At 39.4% G+C, this 21286-nt stretch overlaps 1 protein-coding gene across 3 annotated transcripts in view; it reads right to left on the minus strand.

The window, feature by feature from the left end:
• NBEA (neurobeachin) overlaps positions 1 to 21286 on the minus strand; it is an 817568-nt gene that overhangs the window by 10577 nt on the left and 785705 nt on the right. For all 3 annotated transcript variants that reach the window (XM_054015304.1, XM_054015305.1, XM_054015303.1), the window contains 3 exons: positions 18280 to 18351; positions 13855 to 14010; positions 12446 to 12616 (listed from right to left, as the gene is read on the minus strand). In XM_054015304.1, the coding sequence (XP_053871279.1) occupies positions 12446 to 12616; positions 13855 to 14010; positions 18280 to 18351 (399 nt within the window). The remainder of the gene's footprint in view (positions 1 to 12445; positions 12617 to 13854; positions 14011 to 18279; positions 18352 to 21286) is intronic.

Genomic DNA, 21286 nt, shown 5'->3' on the forward strand with positions numbered 1-21286 from the left:
CTGATACGGCAACCATGCTTGCCTCAATCTTGATGGTGCTATGAGGATAGCTAATGCTTCCTCTTGTTTTACCTTGTTCAGAGCCATGAGGATCAATGGTGTTGGAGGGTAAGCGTACTGAAAGGTGCAATGTCAAGGAACGAGGAGGCTGTCCCCCATTAGGTTGCAACTGTAATCTCCCCTCGAGCAGAAGCATTGGCACTTTGTGTTGGATGGCACTACAAAGAGAGCTATCTCTGGGATGCTCCAAAACTAACAAATCATCTGGAAGACCAAATTGCTGAGTTCCCACTCTCAGTCATGGCAAAAGTGTTTGCTCAGGGAGTCTACTATGCTGTTTTGCAGTCCCGTCAGATAAACTGCTGAGATGTCTATGTGCTAGGACATGCAACAGTTCCATAGCCTCATTAACTCTGAATGTAGGCACTGGTATATTGCTCCTCCTTGATGATTTATATAGTACATGGCCACTCTGTTGTCCAACATTATTTTGGCTGAGTGGCCCCTGACGCTGGGTAGGAAGTGATCAAATGCACAGCAAACTGCCCTGAGTTTGAGAATGATGATGTGGAGTGACAACAATTAGGGAGTCCAATTGCCTTGGGTTGTGAAATCCTGGAGATTTCTTTACCATCCTGAATTGCTGTGTAAAGATATAGGTGTTCAGAGCCTGAGGTCCAGGACTGGTCTTCAACCTCCCTTTTTCTTGGGAACCGGGAATGCCCTTTTCTTCCTTGGCTGGAAATAAAAGAGGTGAGGCATGCTGTTTGAAACTGGGGACAAAGCCTGGAAGCAGCCAGTGTCTGTAATGTGATTCTTTGTGAAATGGGTTTAAAGTGAAAAAAAAAAAAAGCTGCAAGTAAGGTATAAACTCACCCTCCACAGCATTAACCTCTCCTATCCCAAAGGGGGAGGTGTACAAAACTGGCAGGTGATCTGGTTTTTCAGCTAGGGAGAGCAGATATCTGCGAGAAGCAGAAAGAGGCATGTGCTGGGTGTATCTGACCAGGGATTTGTTAGAATTTGAGGTTGAGTATCAGTGGTTTCTTTGTCTATGTGGCTTTTATATCTCCAAGGGTATGATGTGTGGGGTGGAATAATCTGAGGAGATAATGCAACAATCTTATGGATTTTCCAGTCTGTTTTCCCCTTCTGTGGGTTCTTCTGTGAAAGAGGATTGTGACAATTGGATAATCAGTATATGTACAATTCACAAATTTTGATTGAGATTATGAACTGCGGCCCAGATTTTCAAAGGTATTTAGGTTCCTAACTTCCACTGATTTCAATAGCTCCTAACTTCCATAGATTGATTTAAATGGAAGTTAGAAGCATAAATATATTTGACAATCTGGACTTCTGTATATATAGTTGTGTCAGACTTCAAACTCTATTATGAACTTGGGCTTTGTCTGCCTTCTGTCTTTGTACCTCCAGGTTGGACTGGACTTCTAAGGGATGGTGACAAAGGGCTAACCACAAAAAAGTCATTAAATCTTGATAGTCTTCTATTCCAGTGCAAGCACACTTAGACAAAGAAAGTGGCCTTACCAAGAAAACTGGTCCACCCAGGTAGATGGTAACTGAGCAACAGATCACCTAGAGGATGACTTTGATTACCTGACAAGTGGGGTCTGGAACTGTATAAAAGGAAGCTGAGAGAGAAAAGAACAAGCAACTGCATTCATGGGCACAACCCAATGATTCAGAAGAGAAGTCAAGTGAAGGAGATGAGATCCTGGACACTCTCGAGGACTCTGACCAAATCCCAGAGAACACCCAACAGCGGTAAGGAAACTAAAGCAGGGAAGGGCACATAGCATATTTATTTCTGGACCTGTACATCTCTTGTGCTCTCTAAAGGATAGAGTAATTGCTTTAGAATTCTTTTAGCAAAGTCTGTCTATTATTTGCTTCAACCATCATATGTCCATGGAGAAATTAAATGTAAACCAGAGTGCTCACAGGGATGGAACTCTGCGAAAGGGTGTGCTTAAACTACCGTAGAGTCTGAGAGATCAGCACTTGTCCTGGATGCAAGGTCCCACATCTGTGAGGGGAAACAGACAGAGTCTGTGCCTATGAAGTGTGCCATGGAGCTAAAGAGACAGCAGCTGGAGCCTACCAAGATCAAGGAAAGTTTAAAAGCATGCGGGCCCGGCGTGTGGGACCCACACACAGCAGCCTGGAAAGTGTCCCACAATCTAGGCCCAAGTGTTTATTTGGTTGAAAAGTTACTGTGATTCAGTATTGCCAACTTTTGCGATTTCATTGTGACTCTAGTGATTCCATTGTGACTGTAGTGATTTTTTACCTGTCTCATGAAAACATGAGGAAAAGATGCCAACTCATGAATTTTCCCTTATTCAAGATGGCCACCATCTCCTATTACTGTCAATGGGGCTAAAGCCAGCAAGATGCCCACCATTTCCCAACAGTTTATGTGCATGTGGGAGTCCGGCTGCCTTTAATAAAGTTGGCTGCTACTTTCTACTATTTTCAATGAAATTGAAGCCATGCCCACATGGCTTCCATGCTATGATTCAGGAGGCTAGAGAGGACATGGACTGTGAGGAGCTGTGGAGACACTATGAAAGGTAGATGAGGAGAGTGAGGGAAAGCAGGACCCAGGGGGAGCAGAAGGCAGATTTTGGAGGTGCAGAAGGGAGGTTGAGGATGTGGGAGGCAGGAGGATGCAGATGACAGTTCCCCAAGTCATGGGGTAGCGGTGAGTAAAGGGATTCCCCTCTGAGCAGCCAGGGTAGGCAGTCTGGAACAGACTGAGAGTCACAGGCTTTTGGCACCTGCAAGAGGAGCTCTTGCAATGGTACAAGAAGCAGCTCTGATCCCTCAATTTCTCCTCTACTTGGGATCCAGGTAGAGATGAAGCCCCAGGGAGCAGTGAAGGGGGAAGTGCTACTGGGTGTGGGGAAAGGGAGAAGCACTTGGGGCAGCAAGACAGAGGATCGGGGGAGTCAACACAGCAACAGGAAGTGTATGGCAGTCCCCCTGTCTTAGGGGTGAGGCGAGGGTAAGTGGAGTCTCCATCTGAAAAACCAGGGAGAGGTGTGCAGTTTGTGTGCATTAAAGGTTGACTTTCAACCTGAAATTATCACACACACATAGCCAGAAGAGCAGAGGAAAGTTAACAAGTCAAAAGACAGACTAAAAATATGGCTTGATGATGTTTTTAAAATGTTTTATGATTTATGGGGCCAATCTCATGGGTTTTTTGGGGATCTGACTCATGATTTTTGATACCTTGATCAAATTATTATAAAGTATTAAAGGTAAGGGGAACTACACAATATCATTAGACTGTGACCAAACTAATAAATGATTAAGTTAAATGATCTCATGTGCTTTTAAATTCTGAAAGAAAAGCAGAACACAATTTGTAACAAGATTTTTTCCTCATACTTTGCCAAAGACAGCAGTATATTATCTGTAACATGTTATTCTGGAATAGCAAAACATAAGAACACATTGAAGCTACAAACATTTAATTTTAAATCAGCAAGACAGAATTAAATGTAGAAAAACAAACATTTTTATAATTAAACGGGATGTGATCTATGATCCTTTTGATTTGCAAACATTAAAGCCTATACAGACTGACAGTGTCCCTAACTGTAAAATGAAGTCACAGAATTTGATTATTTGGAGTAACAGTTAAATGGTTACAAAAACTACAATATTTCCCCTTAGGGCTCAAAGAAAGAAAATAAAATTATAGTCAGTGATATTTTCTACTGGGAAAACTGCAGCATGGGGAAGAGAACCTCACCCACATTACATTTCATTGCAAAGAACAGATGTCATGAACCTCAGCAATCATTCAAAATCTAGGAAAATATTCTGTCACTGTCACATCACAACTGATAGATGCAGCGAGAGGTTAAAGGCTATGGCACAGAGGGAGCTGAAGGTGAAACTACCCCACTATGAATTGAAACACCATCACTATAAGCTCATAGTAATTTTCCCAATGTGGCACCTCTGCAAAAGAATCATTATGGGGTAAACAAAGATAAAATGCACATAAGACTGAGTACTCTCTTCAGGCAACTGAGTTCTTCAGCAAGGTTTAAAATAAAAGACATCTTCTGTTCTCTATGACAAAAATGCAATGCATAATGCATCTGTAAGGCTCAGCTGTGGAAGATGCCATGCTCTTATAGTAAAAAAAAGAAATATGAACAATGTCATTATTTGTTCTGATGCACTGGGTTTTCTCGCCATTATAATGCCACTTACAGGAAGTAATATATACATATTGCTATGGGGAAATGTCTCCTACTCTTCTTTTGGAAAAAAAGGCCTGATTTAGAGATAGGGTCAAATTCTGTTCACATTTCATCACTGACTTTGATGGGAACAAGACCAGGCCTATAACCGAGCTATAGATGTTGAATTCAATAAATATGCGTCTGATACAGAAGCATCTTATCACTGATGCCTTTGTAGAAACAAACCACATAAAATAAATGCATCAAAGGTGCTGTTTTGGAAGTTGATAAAAATAATCATCTTTAGTTTTTTTAGTCACAAAACATGCACACATTTTGACAAAATTACCAGGCTACATCTGAAAATGATGCAGCTATCAAATTAGGGAAAGTTGCCCAATTACAATGAGTTGATGTTTTAGGAAGAAAGATTTTTGATAGTATTAAGTTCAAGACAAGTGTCACAGTATCTCGTCTTGGCAGAACTGTTCCACTACTTGTTCAGAAACATGAATATTGCAGAGCTTTAGACACCCACAAAAATCACCATAGGTAATGGACTGTGAATATTGCATAGGTGGAAGAAAGCTAAAAAGAGGAATATAGTGTGCTCCAGTACAGAGAGCACAGGTCTCGGAGTCAGGACAGATGGCTTCTGATCCTGGCTGTGCCACTAACTTGATAGGTGAATTTGGGCAAATCACTTAACTTCACTGTGCTTTACTGTCCTCATCTTTAAAATGACAGTGATACCTGGCTTTGAGATCTATTGATACAAATATTATATACATGCTAAGTACTTTTTATTGCATTGCTTCTGATGTGTGAGATGGAGCACTGAAATTAGTGTCTTATCTCAATATCAGAGCCCCAGAAGGGCTCACTTACCATAGTATATAGGACAATGGTGGAGGCATATTTTGGTCACCATGCAAAGATGAGACTAGGTGAAGGTAAGCAAATAGCTTCATGCCAACCTTCTTTGGACTGACACAGTGGAACACTGAAGGGGCCTGATTTATAATGAGGTTCTGAACCCTAGTTTCTGTTATAGCCACATTTTGGATGAACAGAAGCAAAAAGCCAAGTTCAAAAACTGGGATTTAAATTGCACTAACATATAATAATTTAAATAAACATTTACACACGCAAGCAGATAATACATATACAAACATATCTGTGCAGGCATCTATCTATTTGTGTCCACATGGTGCAAGATGTTTTGGGATATGTTTTTAAAATTCTGCCCTTTCAAGATTTAAACATTGCAAATATAGGGTATTAAAAGAATCAAAATATAAATGACAGTTTTAGTGGCTCTTCTGAGTCTAAAATAATTCCTCTTTCAGATATAAGTTCACAGAACCTTTTAAATCTGGAATGTTCATCTAGAAACAGTTTAAAATTTCCATTTGGTGCATTAAATCAAATCAATTTGGTGCACAAACGGAAAATTTAAAACTCTCCAGTGTGCGACTGTGGTCACCCAGAACAGACTATGGAACATATAACAACTCAGTGCCCAATTCACAAATACGAAGGAAGCATCACAGCGATACACTCCACTGTTCCTGACACAATTATCTGGCTTAACCACCTAAATGTGAAATTATAGTTGCTGCTCTACATCTACATCAGCCATATGAAGAAGTTGTTTAAAATTGTTGCAGAAACATTAGTTCTAAAGTCAAAGATTATAGCTTGAGGAATTCTCTATAGAGCTAAATAAGAGTGCAGGCTAATTTGCCTAGGCTCCTTTATTGAAGTTCCCAGCAACCCTTTCAAGCATATGTACAGATACAATGTATACTTAACACTTTTAAGAAATATACATTATAAGAGGTGCACAAATTGAGCTCTGGGCTGATAGACACAATGTATTTATAATGGTCAGTGCAACCAGAGTTAGAAAAAGCTGGGTTAACTCACACTTCTTGTAACTATCCTGTTGGAAGCTACGGTATGTAATGAGAAATGTCAAGTCCCAAGATCAATGAAATTTCAGGCCCTAGGGACAAAACAGGAATAGCATTGATCCTTTTAAAGAACACCAGTCAGAGGCTGAATGTAATATATTGCACAGAGAGGCTCAGGAGGATAAGCGGCCAAGTCCAACCTACCTACCTGACAAAAAATTCAATCAGCTTTTAGCACTAGCTGCCTGCTCTGCTCTCCTTTCTTTCATGCAGGAGTGTGGTTCCAATTAAAGTGTGCAAATTAATTTTTATCACTTCCAAATTAGTGTCTGAATTTGTGTCTGTTTCAGATGAAATCATCTGTCCCTCACTTTTCTGAAATTCTGTCATCTACTTAGGTCTCTATTCAAAGACAGATAATTTTCTATTTTCAAAGTCACCTGTTTGAAAGAGACATTCACTAAAGCCATCATAGCATATACAAATAAAACAATACATATTGAACATTAGCGTGTATCACATAGTCTTTGGTATGCCTTTTATGAGGAATAATACAGTTACAGTAGCAATAAGCCAAACAAGTACCCAAAAAATCATAAAAGAGAAAAAAGAACAAACTGGTAATTGGATTTAATGCTGTCCTACAACAACTCTGCAGTTATGAGAGATTAAACACAAGAGGTTCACATTTGTTCTTTATGTTTTTAAAACATGAATATCTCTGCTATATTATGAATTGTACATGTAAACAAACCTTTACCATTAAATTAACTGTACCTTTACAAATGAAAACTTAACTAATAGATTTCTCAACCCTAATACTAAACATTAATGGAGAAGATTTTCCAAGGCAGTTAGGTGTCCACCTCACATTTGTGCCTTCTCCCCTTAATCTATTTGACGTATATAGGGCCTGATCTTGCACGTACTTAACACTCAGGCCTGGTCTACACTGGGGGGGGGGGGAATCGATCTAAGTTACACAACTTCAGCTAGCTGAAGTCGACGTACTTAGATCTACTCACTGCAGTGTCTTCACTGCAGTGAGTCAACAGCTGACGCTCCCCCGTCGACTCCGCCTGCACCTCTCACTCTAGTGGAGTACCAGAGTCGACGGGAGAGCGTTCGGCGGTCGATTTATTGCATTTAGATTAGGCGTGATAAATTGATCCCCGCTGGATTGATCGCTGCCTGTCAATCCTGCAGGTAATGTAGACAAGCCCTCAGTGTAGTAATGAGTAATTTTATGAGGTCACTGAGATTGCTCCACTTACCTTGGAGTAAGTGTATGAATAATTTGGCCCATATTGGACCAGGGTTGGCTCTCACTCAAACCCACAGACAGACTCCCACTGAGTTCAGTGGCAGCTGGATAGCCCATAATGAGTGTTTCAGACCCATTTGAAAACAGTTTGGAAATATTTCAGACTGTCCTGAATCAATTTTCTTCTACCCACAGACATATATAATGTGATGATCCTTAAAAACTTGCTACTTGCCTCAGATAACTAAATAAAGTTACTTAGTATTTATAATATTCACTATAGTAATTTTAGGGAGGGATAGGGAATAATGCAGATACTGAGGCAATTATATTTATTATTTCTATTTTTATGGGAAACCACTGCATTTAAAACTTTGTAAAATTTCATTTTCCTGACATCACAGAAAATAACTGTGACAAATGCAAATTTAAAGCAAAAAAAAAAAAGCCTTTTTGTTATGGATTGCAGCAACATATTCTAAATTATAAATTACTTAATACATTTTGTGTAGTGAAATCCTTGTAAAATTGTAACAGAGATCCCCATCCCTCTTTCCAAGTGAGCAAGTTCTTAACCACTGAGCTGGAGAAGCACATTTCAAGACTCTTACCCAAACCAATTATTTCCCATTTCTCTGATTTAAACCAGAGCTGATCTACTAGTTCCCACACAGACAATCATGAACTGAGGTCATCTGCTAAGCACAATGTCTATATAGATTGTTTAGTAAAGAGTTCTGCACGAGTTTGACAGGTTTGACTATTGACATATGTGATGTTTACTCAGGATTCCAACTAATACATTAGATTCTCATGAACTGTAGCCAAACCAGTAAGGAGTTCATCCTGACAATCTATTCTCACAATACATTTGGAAATAATCTATTAATTGCCACAGATATGTTTTCTTTAAGTCAAAACATGGTTTATGATTTATATATAAATACACATACAATGTTTTAAAATATATAATTGAAAATATTTAATAAAGTATGGTGCTTTAGAAAAGAATGTTTTTTGAAACAACTAAAGTTCCTTTTGGTAATTGGATGCACTGAAGCTGAAATTGATAATTAACTGTCTTTCAGTTTAAGAGATCATTATAAAGTCAAGCACCTAGCCCACATAATTACTATAACCTGACATTTTTCTTTGAATTCTTCACCTCCTTACAGTCTGTGATATAAAATATCTTATCTGTGTCTCCAGATGACAGCTCTTAAGAAACTAATCCTTTTCTGAAAATATCATCTACATCTTTCTAGGGAGCCATTCTAAAGATATTAACTAATTGGATTTAACCTACACTGAACATCTTACTTTCATTTTTCCTACAAGATAAGTCCTAATCTACTAGCAATAAATGTATAAGAAATGTTGATGCAACAAAGAAATATTTCCTAACAGAATTATTTCATTAACTTAACCCTTGTATCTCCAATAACAAGAATCTTTGAGAGGATCATAAAATGTGTATAAAACACCATTTCAGCCTTGTGAAAATTATTAGTGTGAAACAGTCACTTATTTGACAACTTGAAGTCATGGCTATAAGGGATAAAATCTTTCTTGCTAGAGACCTGAATACATGATTATGAATGAAAGCACCCTGCATTCACATCCTATATACTATTTGTACAAAATATGCCTTGTGAGATATCATTTGAAAGCTAATAACTTGCTGGTCAATAATATCATGGCGAAACCGACACAGCCCCGACTAGGCAAAAATGATTAAACGGGTCTAATCTGGACAAAGGAATGTGTGTTTACCTCAATTTACATGGAATTAGTAAACAGGGTCCTTGAGACAGCAAGAGGGGAAAATGGCAGCAGACAAGCCAAATCTGCATTTAGCTGTAGGATTTGATATGTAAAATATATATATTTTAGGTGTTGGAACATGTGAAAAGATGCCTGCTTGTCTGTCAAGGAAAGAGAACAGCCAGGTAAACAACTTGATCAGCAATGGGGTCAGATAAACAATTTGGCCAGCAGTCCAATCAGGTAAACAACTGAGTTAGCAAACTAATCTTAGTGGTAGGCAGGAAAGTGTTTATACAGTCTATAATGAATAACTTTGTAACAATGTATTTTAGGAAAGCAGCCGAAAGTGGAGGCGCACTTGCATTTAACCGTATTGGTGGACTGATCACTCACTGAAGCAGCAAATAAACAACATTTACTACTTCAGCTCAAGAGTCTGTGAACTTGTGCGTTCTGGGTAGTGAGAAAAAGAACTGGTCAGCATACACAAGGGAGAAGAAAAAGCATGGAGACACCTTCACCACCAGACTCCATTTCACCTTCTTTACTGTTTGAAAAAAACAGGGGTAATCCTTTGAGGGGTAATCCTCAGAACACTCTACTTCAAAGGGTGACTGGACTATAAAAACGAGGGGCAAAACCACCCTGAGGGCTCTTTTCCTATCACTCTTTCACGTAAGAAGACAAAAGAACCAGCTCTTTGACTTCATGGGAGATTCTGACCTAAGAATTTGGTCAACAATATTGCTGGGAACGTGTAGTAAGGATTTTACCTTGAACCAAGTCTAGCTTGTTAAGTTTAGCTACTAGAAAGCATTCTATCTTTATTTCTCTTGTAACCATTTTTGACTTTAATGCCTTATACTTGTACTCACTTACAGCCTCTTGCTTTGTAGTTAAATAAACCTTGTCTCATTCTTTAATCAAAACTAATCCAGTGTTAATCTGAACTGCTTGGTAACTCCATTTGAGTTAGCAAACAGTTGTACATTGACCTCTTATGGGGCAATGGAGCTCCAGTATCTGGATTGTCCAGGAGAGGGCTGGACAGTGCAGAACACACATTTGGGGGGCCAATTTGAAATTAGGAGTGTGTTGGGATCACCCTGAAGGTAATAACCAAGATTGCTGGAAGCCAGAGTGTGACTGGAATGTTGCTGACAGGCTGCTGAAGTCAGAGTTTCTGGGCCAGAGCTGTAGCTATACACAGACACTCAGGGTGTGACCTGCATGCTGTTAGGCTGTTTGTGAGTGGCCCAGGTTGGGAGCTAAAACAGCAAAGCATTGTGAGGCACCCAAGCTTGCATAGCAGGTGGTGATACAACCCCTCACTTGTCTGGATTGCATGTCTGGAATGTGACATTGATATCTGGATGGTTAAAAGAAGGATTCAGGGACTGTGTATAGAGTTTTAAAATGCAATAAGCCCGTTACCAAAGGGCAGAAACTGATTTATCGCTTACCAACATACGTTCAGGAAAAACCAAAACAACGGTCAAATGGACTCTTAGGGAAGTTGCCTGTAACCCATATAGGAAAAGATGTAGAAGGCAATCAATTTTTTCCCCCAAGAAAGGATTTCCATTAGCTGAATCAGATTAGATTAGATTTAGATTTTGGCCTCCTCTAGTGTCTCACAGGTTTGGCAGCTAGGCCAAGTATTTTACCATCTGTGCAGTCTCTTTCATACATCCAATGATATTGTTGTATTCAAATTAGCTATGGAGTAGGGGTGGTGGTTGGTTGAGTTACCTATGATATCTGAATGGTCTAGGACTAAAGACATGCCTTACTGTAGCTGTACACTGCATGCGTTTAATTCATAAAGTCAAAATGACTGAGAACTTAAAACTGGATGGTAATAGACTCTGAATTCCAGTGATGGTTGAACCTGATGATATTTGAACAAAAACAATTCTCAACCACACTTGTACCTCTTTCCATCGCTGCACAATAACTCAACATTCCACATTTCAGTGACACACAGAGTGACAATCCTCGAATAGTATTATATAGATAATGCCATAGACATCTTCACAGATTCATCCCTTCCATTTTTATCTCTGCTATCAGACCTCTACAGTGACATTCCCTGGATGAGAATGTGTGTATATTATATATGTACATACTAGCCTCCACTATAGTTCCATATCTCAGATAATTAATTCCTTCCTTTTATTTAACATAACCGTGTAAAACTTTTTAAAAACTCAGCAAGTAAGAAGCAGAATAAAAATCTGGGAAATGCACAAATATTGTAAATATTTTCACTTTGGGCTCTTACCATATTCAACAAAATGTCTATGAAATTCTATAGAACACTCACAGAACTGTTCTACAATTTTACAAATTGCATCTTGGAGTCCATTAGTTTTTAGCTGACAGAACAGTAAACATTTTTGTTCCCATATTGAAAGACAATAGCAAACATCTTGATTACCTGAATGATCAACAGAAAATTCCTCTAATTGCATTCTTAGTATACATTTTAGCCTTTTATTATCTATTTTCTCAATAGGGACTCAGCAAATGATTACTGAATATTTATCTCTATCTGATTTACTCTTGTCCCAAGCTGTTCTGGTGCACTGTCAAAAAGCTGCCCTTTTCCACCACAGAGGAATAACATAATAATAATAAATCTAGCCTTCCCTCACAAATCACATGGAAACTTTTACTGACATTTTATTTTTCCCTATTTTTATTCAAACACATCACTTCTATAACAATATTGTACTCCCCTTTAAGACTGTTCCTCAGAGTTACTCATTTGATTCCCCAGTATTTGTGACACCTTTGTTTGTGCAGGTTAACATCTGCAAGACGGCGTAAAATGAAAAAAAGGGTGGGGGGGGAGATGACCTTACAAAATAACAAAAGTTAATTAATTAAAATGGAATGGAAACAGTTACGGGGAAGGAGAAATCAAAATATGGATTTCTTGAGGGTACAAAGCCAACTCTTTTTGTTCCAGTATGTTGCAACAGGATGATAGAGGTGATAGGAATAATTATGAATTTAAGAAAATGCTCTCAAGTTATGATTAGGCCTTGAAATGATTTATCAAAAATATTTTTACTACACATAAGCCCTTTAAATATCTATATTCACTTTTTTCTGAACTAATTTCTCATCACTATTATACTGTACTTGCAATTCACAAGAATAACATATACATTTTATAAGTTTTATTGATGTTAATGGAACAGATTTAATAATCAAGATACAGAATATAAAGTTAGCAGGTGTTTATCACAATATATACTTACTGCTATTTGGATTATCTCCTATAATATGGTGTCGGCCACTCCAGTACCAAAGAAGCAAGGTAGCATCACGAGATCCAGAGACAATATAGCAATCACCACCAATATAGGATTCTGATCTGGCAAGGCAAGTAACTACATCCCAGTGGCCAAAAACAATCTGAGTTAATTTTCCTGCAGTAAAGAAATTACAAGTTTGGTTTCTGTGTGTATTCGTATTCTTTTTTATACCACTGACAAAAAGCAAATTTAAATAACAGTGAAACCAAATAAATTTAATTCAACCATGTTTTTGGCCCTTTTGGACATTTGTAGCCAGCAGTAATTTCAACAGCCCAAAGGCTGCTCTAACTTGATGCAGGATGGATGGCCCCGTACAGAGGCTGCTCAAAGATCAGGAAAGTGCAAAGGTGAGCTTTAAACTATTCACCTTTGCACTTCCTGGACCTTTGTTCTGTGCAGATCAGCCACACCTCAAGCCCTGATCTTAAATGTTAAAAGAACATAAAAACATAAGAGCAGCCATAGTGGGTCAGACCAAAGATCCATCTAGCCCAGTATCCTGTCTTCCAACAGTGGCCAGTGCCAGGTGCCCCAGAGGGAATGAACAGAACAGGAAATCATCAAGTGATCCATTTCCTGTTGGTCATTCCCAGCTTCTGGCAAACAGAGGCTAGGGACACCATCCCTGCCCAACAGTCATTGTTCCATGAGCTTCTAACTTCCTGCTGTGGAAAATGATTTTACATAGTATCATGAATGATTGTTAATATATATAATCAAATGAACTGTTCCATAACGATATTACAATATTATACTGAAAGTACCTATATTTGTTCCACATTAACATCAACTGCAGGTCTACAACGTTAGTCATCGTTTTCTGATACTCGAATCAGTTTTTAAGTAATACGGGCTCCAAATATCTTACAGTGGAAATTTGATCAGAACACAAAACAAAAACAAAGAAACAAAAAATTCTACTGACTATGGGTAGTATATTGTGTAAATCTGCTTTTACATTAGATCAACGAAACAAAGAACCACTCACTATCACTAAAACCAAACAACTGAATGTAGAGTCCATGTAAAACAAATCAACCCACCCAATCAAAAAAATATTGTAATATAATAAATAGCTTTGGTTCACCTTTTTACACAAGGAAACAATTAATTGATATCATAATGGTTTGTATAGCTTTCATTAGCAAAACAGTAAACTTTTTGCTTTTCTATTACATCCATTATCTTCAAAATAATATCCGTAAGCTATTACAAGCAGATCTTTATAAAGAAGAGTTTCTATAATTTCTTGGGTGGTAAGCACTGTGCATTAAATACTGTTACTGTGACGAACAGCCATATAGTGACATAGGAGCCCATAAGAAACAGGATATTGTGTTTACAGTCACCTGTTTCTGTAGAATAAACCCGAAAGCTCTTGTCCCAGAAGCCACAGATAAGAATGTAGCGATTATCTGCTGTGACCACGAAACAATGTGCATTGATCTGGATGCTCTGATCCACAAGGTCTGTGATCTGCCGTTTGTTCACACCAGAGTTATTGGCTGTAAAGAAATGCAAAACACATTTACGAATAAGCCATTCCAACACCTTCCTGTCATGCACTTAAGGGAGAAAATGAATACATTTAACTTTCAATGAACTGTGAATTTGTTGTTCAGTAAGCATTTTGAATATAAACATTTGGAGCTGTCTATACTGGATGTCAGAAATATAAAATTATTGTGAGTCTTCAGGTTTCCCTTTGAATAAGACAAAAGATTTTATATGCTGTGAAAATTCTTGATAAACTGCCTAACACATTGTATAATATGTGCTAATATTTTAAGTACATTGCAGAAGTATTCTCCGATAAAACAGCTACACACTGAACTATGGGAAAATGAAGGCGGTCCATTTATAATCCCAGTCCTAACAAAGAAAATGTATGGAGTCAATTCTTACATAAGAACGGCCATACTGGGTCAGATCAAAGGTCTATCAAGACCAGTATCCTGTCCTCTGACAGTGGCCAATGGCAGGTGCCCCAAAGGGAATGAACAGACAGATTATCATCAAGTGATCCATGCCCTGTCACCCAATCCCAGCTTCTGGCAAACAGATGCTAGGGACACCATTCCTGCCCATCCTGGCTAATAGCCATTGATGGACCTATCTTCCATGAATCTATCTAGCTCCCTTTTGAACCCCGTTAGAGTATTGGCCTTCACAACACCCTCTGGCATTGAGTTCCAGAGGTTGACAGTGTGTTGCGTGAAAAAATACTTTCTTGTGTTTGTTTTAAACCTGCTCCCTATTAATTTCATTTGGTGGCCCCTTGTTCTGTATTATGAGGAGGAGTAAATAACATTTCCTTATTTACTTTCTCTATACCACTCATGATTTTATAGACTTCTATCATATCCCCCCTTAGTCATCTCTTTTCCAAGCAGAAAAGTCCCAGTCTTATTAATCTCTCCTCATACGGAAGCCGTTCCATAACCCTAATAATTTTTGTTGCCCTTTTCTGAACATTTTCCAATTCCAATGTATTTTTTTTTGGGGGGGGGGGGGAGAGGGATGGGGTGACAACATCCGCACGCAGTATTCAAGGTGTGGGCGTACCATGGATTTATATAGAGGCAATATGATATTTTCTGTCTTATTATCCATCCCTTTCTTGATGATTCCCAACATTCTGTTCATTCTTTTGACTGCTGCTGCACATTGAGTGGATGATTTCAGAGAACTATCCACAACTATCTCTTTCTTGAGTGGTAACAGCTAATTTAGACCCCATCATTGTATATGTATAGTTAGGAATATATTTTCCAATGTGCATTACTTTGCATTTATCAACTTTAAATTTCATCTGCCATTTTGTTGCCCAGTCACCCAGTTTTGTGAGATCCTCTTGTAGCTCTTCGCAGTCTGCCTGGGACTTAACTATCTTGAGTAGTTTTGTATTATCTGCAAATTTTACCACCTCACTGTTTACCCCTTTTTCCAGATCGTTTATGAATATGTTGAATAGGACTGGGCCCAGTACAGATCCCTGGGGACCATCACTATTTACCTCGCTCCATTCTGAAAACTGACCATTTATTCCTACCTTTTGTTTCCTATCTTTTAACCAGTTACCAATGCATGAGAGAACCTTCCCTCTTATCCCATGACTGCTTATTTTGCTTAAGAGCCTTTGGTGAGGGACCTTGTCAAAGGCTTTCTGAAAAATCTAAATACACTATATCCACATGCTTGTTGACCTCCTCAAAGAATTCTAGTAGATTGGTGAGGCATGATTTCCCTTTACAAAAACCATGTTGACTATTTCCCAACAAATTATGTTCATCTATGTGTCTGACAATTTTGTTCTTTACGATAGTTTCAACCAATTCTTGGTGGTGTATCCTCTGTGGTGAACATCTCATCTTGTGTTGTGTGGCCTTGATGTAAACCACACTTCCACACCCTGGAGAGCTAGGTGGGATGGGCATTGGTGCAGTTGCAGAAGGGGAAGATGGTCTACGCCTATAACCCCTATTCCTTTTTCTCTGTAGGTCCTGACAGGTAGACATGGCAGAGTAATAGATGGATTATTGAGGCCTGTAGTGTTTCCTGGAAGGGACTGGGGTGTACAACTCAAGGGACTTTAGAGTCATCCTTGAGTCCTTTAGCCCATGGAGCTTTGTCTCTCTCTGTTCCGAAAAGAATGAGGATCACTCAAAGGGCAGGTCCTGGACAGTTTGCTGGACCTTGTGCGGGAGCCCAAGGACTGTAACAAGGAACTCCTATGCATGGAAGCCATGTACCTAGCAGCCATATGAGCCGCGTCCAGAGCAGCTTATAATGAGACCTTTGCCACCGATTTTCCCTCGTCCACTAGGGAAGAGAACTATTGCCTAGCATCTTGTGTCAGCAAGTCTTTACATTTCTGCATGGAGTCCCATGTATTAAAGTCATGTCTGCCCAACAACATCTGCTAATTTGCAATTCTGAGTTGTAACCCCCGCCCACAGAATAAACTCCCCTATCAAAGAGGTCTAATCTTATTGAGTCCTTTGATTTTGGGATTGCACCCTGATGTCCCGGCCTTTCTCTCTCGTTGGCTGCTGATAGTATTAGGGACCTGGAGGTGAGGGGATGGGTGTAAAGGAGCTGATACTTTGGGCAGGTACATAGCACTTTTGCTCAACCCTTTTTGAAGTGGGGGGAGGGGATGCAGGGATCTGACATAGGCTCTTAAACAAGATCCATAATGGCCTCATTGAGAGGAATGACTTTAGAAGGACCTGCAGTGGCTAAAATATCGAGCAGGCTGTGGGAGGACTGTTTTACTACTCCCATCTGTATGCCCAGATTTAAGGCCATCCCATTTGAACAATTCCTGGTGAGCCTTTAAGTCATCTGGAGGAGGCAACATGCCACCTCCTGAGACTGCTGTGTCAGGGGAGGAGGATGAGGAGGCCAGCACTGGTTTCTGATGCTCTTCCTCCCCTTCTTGATCTATGGGATCCTGCTGTGCCTGCTCCTGAAGTCTGGTAGTAGCTCAGTACCGGAGTTGGGAAGAAGTGCCCATCTGGTGGGAAGGTGAAGGACGCCTTTTTTGAAGCCACTGAATAGGAGCACCTGGCATATGCTCTGGAAACTGGGGAAAAATACCACAAATTCCAAAAGGGCCACAGGATCAGTTTCAGACCCCAGTGACCTCCTGGCCCACCACTTGATGGTACTCCTGTGACTGGATCCATGGAAGGGTGGGAACGTTTGGAGGTGTAATGAGTGCAGATTTGAGGACAAGAGACCCAATCGCCTACTCAGAAGAGGATGACTCTTTTTCTAATGACCCCGGGGGTGCAGCCCCTGATGGTGCCGGTGATTGGTGCCTAGGTGGAGAGGTTTGTAGAGAGGCCAGCATCGCAGGTTTCCCCTCTGATGGTACTGTTGGGCGAGCTGTAATGGGTAGGTGAAGTTTGTCCAGTACTGAGAGTTGTAATGATCCAGCTGGTTCCCCTGTGCCCACTGACACCAATAGCAATAGCTGTTTTACTGCCAGCCAAACCAGTACCAACAGCGAGAGGAAATCCCTGGCAGCCGCAAATGCCTCAAGCATAGTGTTGGTACAATGCAGTGTCGCAGATATGAAAGCTTCTTCTGGCTCTGGACTCGATGGTACCCGTGTAGGTGCTGGAGTCAATGTTGCCAGCTTCTGCGGTAACGAGGCAGAGGAGTGTTGTGGATCACCCTCTTTTGGTAGTCTGCTTTTTATGACTCTTCCTAGGCACTGGGGGATTTGGATCAGTACTGGGACTCTATACAGTAGAAGCGGCACTCCTTACTGACACTGGGGCATTCAGTGCTAAGTGTGACCAGCCTGGCTCAGATGGAGATCTCAGCCTCACCTTCATGAGCAGAAAGTTTAACCTGGCTTTCCCATCTTTTTCTATGTGAGGCTTAAGTCCTTGCAAATTTGGCAATGGTCCCCAGTATGAGCTTCTCCAGCGCACTTGAGCACAAGTCACTCAAGGGCATAGCTTTATTACAGAAAACGCAGGGCTTGAAGCCCAGTGACTGAGGCATCCCTTGGCTCCGGGGATTGACAAAAAAGCAGATAAACAAAGAAAATCTACCCTAATGGGTACCACTGAGAAATAAATATTTCTGGTGATTGTGCATGGGGTGTGCACACACCAACAGTAGAATGCACATGTGCAAACACTCGAAAAAGAATTAATATTTGCCTGTTTTCTGTGTAAAATGAAGCACAACATACAAATATAACTTAAGCAACAATTCTTGAAAACAGTGTAACTATACTTTTATTTTTGACATACCAATCAATGGATCCATTTCAATAGGAAGATGATGGGCTTGATCCAAAGAATATCCTGGGGCTCCCCTGAGGCCTACAGATGAAAGGAGGAATAAAACAAATATGGAACTTGCTTACAAAATTTTCACATTGATTTTCCAGTATTAGAATTGTAAAATGATTATACCCCATAAAAATGCTTAATCTCTTAACAGTTCTTGTTCTATCAATTTTTAAGATTCCTTTTTCCCTGTGACAAAATATATAAGTTATTTACTCAAATAAATAAATAAAATTAAATACAAATATATGTGCTAACTTTGAGCCAACATCTGCTATTGCTCACTTCAGCAAATCAACTCCTGATTTACAATGGTGTAATCGACCATTATGTTATATATAAATACTGGGACAGAGCCTCACAGAGCCAGGACAGTGGTACAAAAGGGGAGGGAAACTGGCTTAAACAGCCAACTGGAGATTCCTTTTTTGGAGGGAAATCCATGAGTGGTGTAAAGCTGGCATAGCTACCTCTATTCCAGCCACTGCTAGTATAAGAGATATTTCAGGGGCCTAGCCAGGGAGTGCTGCATTTAGCAAACCTAGTCCACACAAGTGCTACTAGAGAGTCATTACTGTTGGTGCAATGTAGAGCTATAATTAAAAAGTCATTATTTGCCAAGCGTCACCATACAGTGTATTGGACCAGAGTTTCCTCCTATGCTTAGCAATACATATCTTGAATACGTGTGGTTAACTGTTGGTAGTTCTTGGCTTTTACAATGATGACCCCTATACGTGTGTGAAGAAGATAACATTTACACATTTCTCTGAACTGATTGTTCAATAGTGAGTGATGGAGCTAGTAATAAGATGAGGCCCCTCTCCCATCACACATGGATAGTTTATATTAACATACTATTCTGACAGAGTAGATCTATCTTAAATGGCAGTATAAAAGTACAAGTGCATAAATTCCATCCGTTTGGGGAATAACATTCTAAACCCATGTTGGAAATGTTCTGCTCATTGAAACTGCTTCATTATTTTTTCAGTTTACTTAAAAGAAAACTATCATTAAAAAGAAAATGATATCTAATTTGCTTTGTGCTGCAAACTGAAATTGTGTAAAGTAAGCAGCACTTATCATCTATAATCTGTGATGTTTTAATCAGAATTGACATTTCAGAGTTTTCTACTATTTGTGGCCAATTTACTGAAAATACATTTATCAAATCCTCTAACAAGTACAACTCTGGACCCAGCGAATCAGTCATGTTGCAAGATCTCAAGCTTGGTATCCACAATTGATTGGGAGAGGGGACTAAGAGATTTAAATTGGGACATAACATGATGATCTTTTCCATGCCAGACCACTAGACTGTTTGCCCTTACAGCGTATGTAATTTATATTTATATATATATAAAATGTCTGGAAAGTGACATATAAATATATATATTTATTTCCTTTTCTTCCCAAGTCTCCATAAGAGGAAATGGAGACTACTGCAGAATATGAATATACACACATACTATAACGGGTTCAAAAGAGAGCTAGATAGATTCATGGAAGATAAGTCCATCAATGGCTATTAGCCAGGATAGGATACTGGGCTTGATGGATCTTTGGTCTGATCCAGTATAGCCATTCTTATGTTCTTATGGTCTAGGCAGGGGTCAGCAACCTTTCAGAAGTGGTGTGCCGAGTCTTCATTTATTCACTCTAATTTAAGGTTTTGCATGCCAGTAATACATGTTAACGTTTTTAGAAGGTCTCTTTCTATAAGTCTATAATATATAACTAAACAATAGTTGTATGTAAAGTAAATAAGGTTTTTAAAATGGTTAAGGAGCTTCATTTAAAATTAAATGAAAATGCAGAGCCCCCCGGACTGGTGGCCAGGACCCGGGCAGTGTGAGTGCCACTGAAAATCAGCTCGCATGCCGAAAGCGGCACGCATGCCATAGGTTGCCTGCCCCTGGTCCAGGTATATTTAATCCTGTTTTAGCATGGGGGATTGGACTGAGTCACCTCTTAATTACCCTTCCATCCCTACATTTCTATGATTCTATATAAGACTTAGAATATTGTGCCCCAAGCCCCTGAGTGTTTTAGCTTGGATTTCTTTAGATGCATTGTCATTCTGAAGTGTATCTGCCTTGGTGAATTAGATATTGTGAGGTAGTTTCAGAGATAATATACCAATAGTAGTATTGCTGTGGAGTCTCTTAATATACAGTCTCTTAATATAGAGCGAGTTGCAATGGTCTAGTCCTGAGGACACTTCAATGGTAAAGTCCTAATCTGATAGGGAGAGGAAAAGTCTCCTGGTCAACCAAAGATGGCAGAAAACACTATCTGCTGGTGTTGTGATGTGTGTATCCGGGAGCATGGTATATCAATGTCAGACAAATCATCCTCCTTTCTTATACAGGAGTTTGCTATACCAGGCTGCAAACATTAATGCTTTTTTCTTTTCTATATTACTGAGCCACAACTTTTAGGCCCTATTTATCACTGCAAGTAATCCTCACAAAAGGAGTGGGATGGAGAGGCAAAATTGGTGGCGCAAGACACTTGTGAGGGAGGTACCACAATTTGGATGCAGGATAGTTGGTGGGGGGAAGGCAAATGACTCTTTCCAAGGTCAGAAGAGAAACCTAATCTTCTGTAATGTCAACAGACATTTGAAACTTACTATCACCATACCTTTTAAATTAAGGATCTTCCACTGACTATCCTTATATTTAGTAATAATATAGTCAGTTTCTACTAATGAAATAAATCTCTAGAGTAGCATGTCATAAAAGTAAGATGGTCCTCAATTAACCTTGTAAAATCCATTTCACAAATCAGTAGTTTAACACCTCACCTTAGAAAGCTAGAGACTTAGTATTAATGCACAATGCACAAGCTATTATGGAAAAATTAAGCTGTGTTTACATCTTATGATGGTACCTGAGTATCTACAGTTTTATGTTCATGAACCTATTCTAAATGCTAGATTGTTGGATTATTATTGTTGGAA

This window comes from Malaclemys terrapin, chromosome 1 (genome assembly GCF_027887155.1).
Source record: "Malaclemys terrapin pileata isolate rMalTer1 chromosome 1, rMalTer1.hap1, whole genome shotgun sequence".
In the NCBI taxonomy this organism is placed as follows: Eukaryota; Metazoa; Chordata; order Testudines; family Emydidae; genus Malaclemys; species Malaclemys terrapin.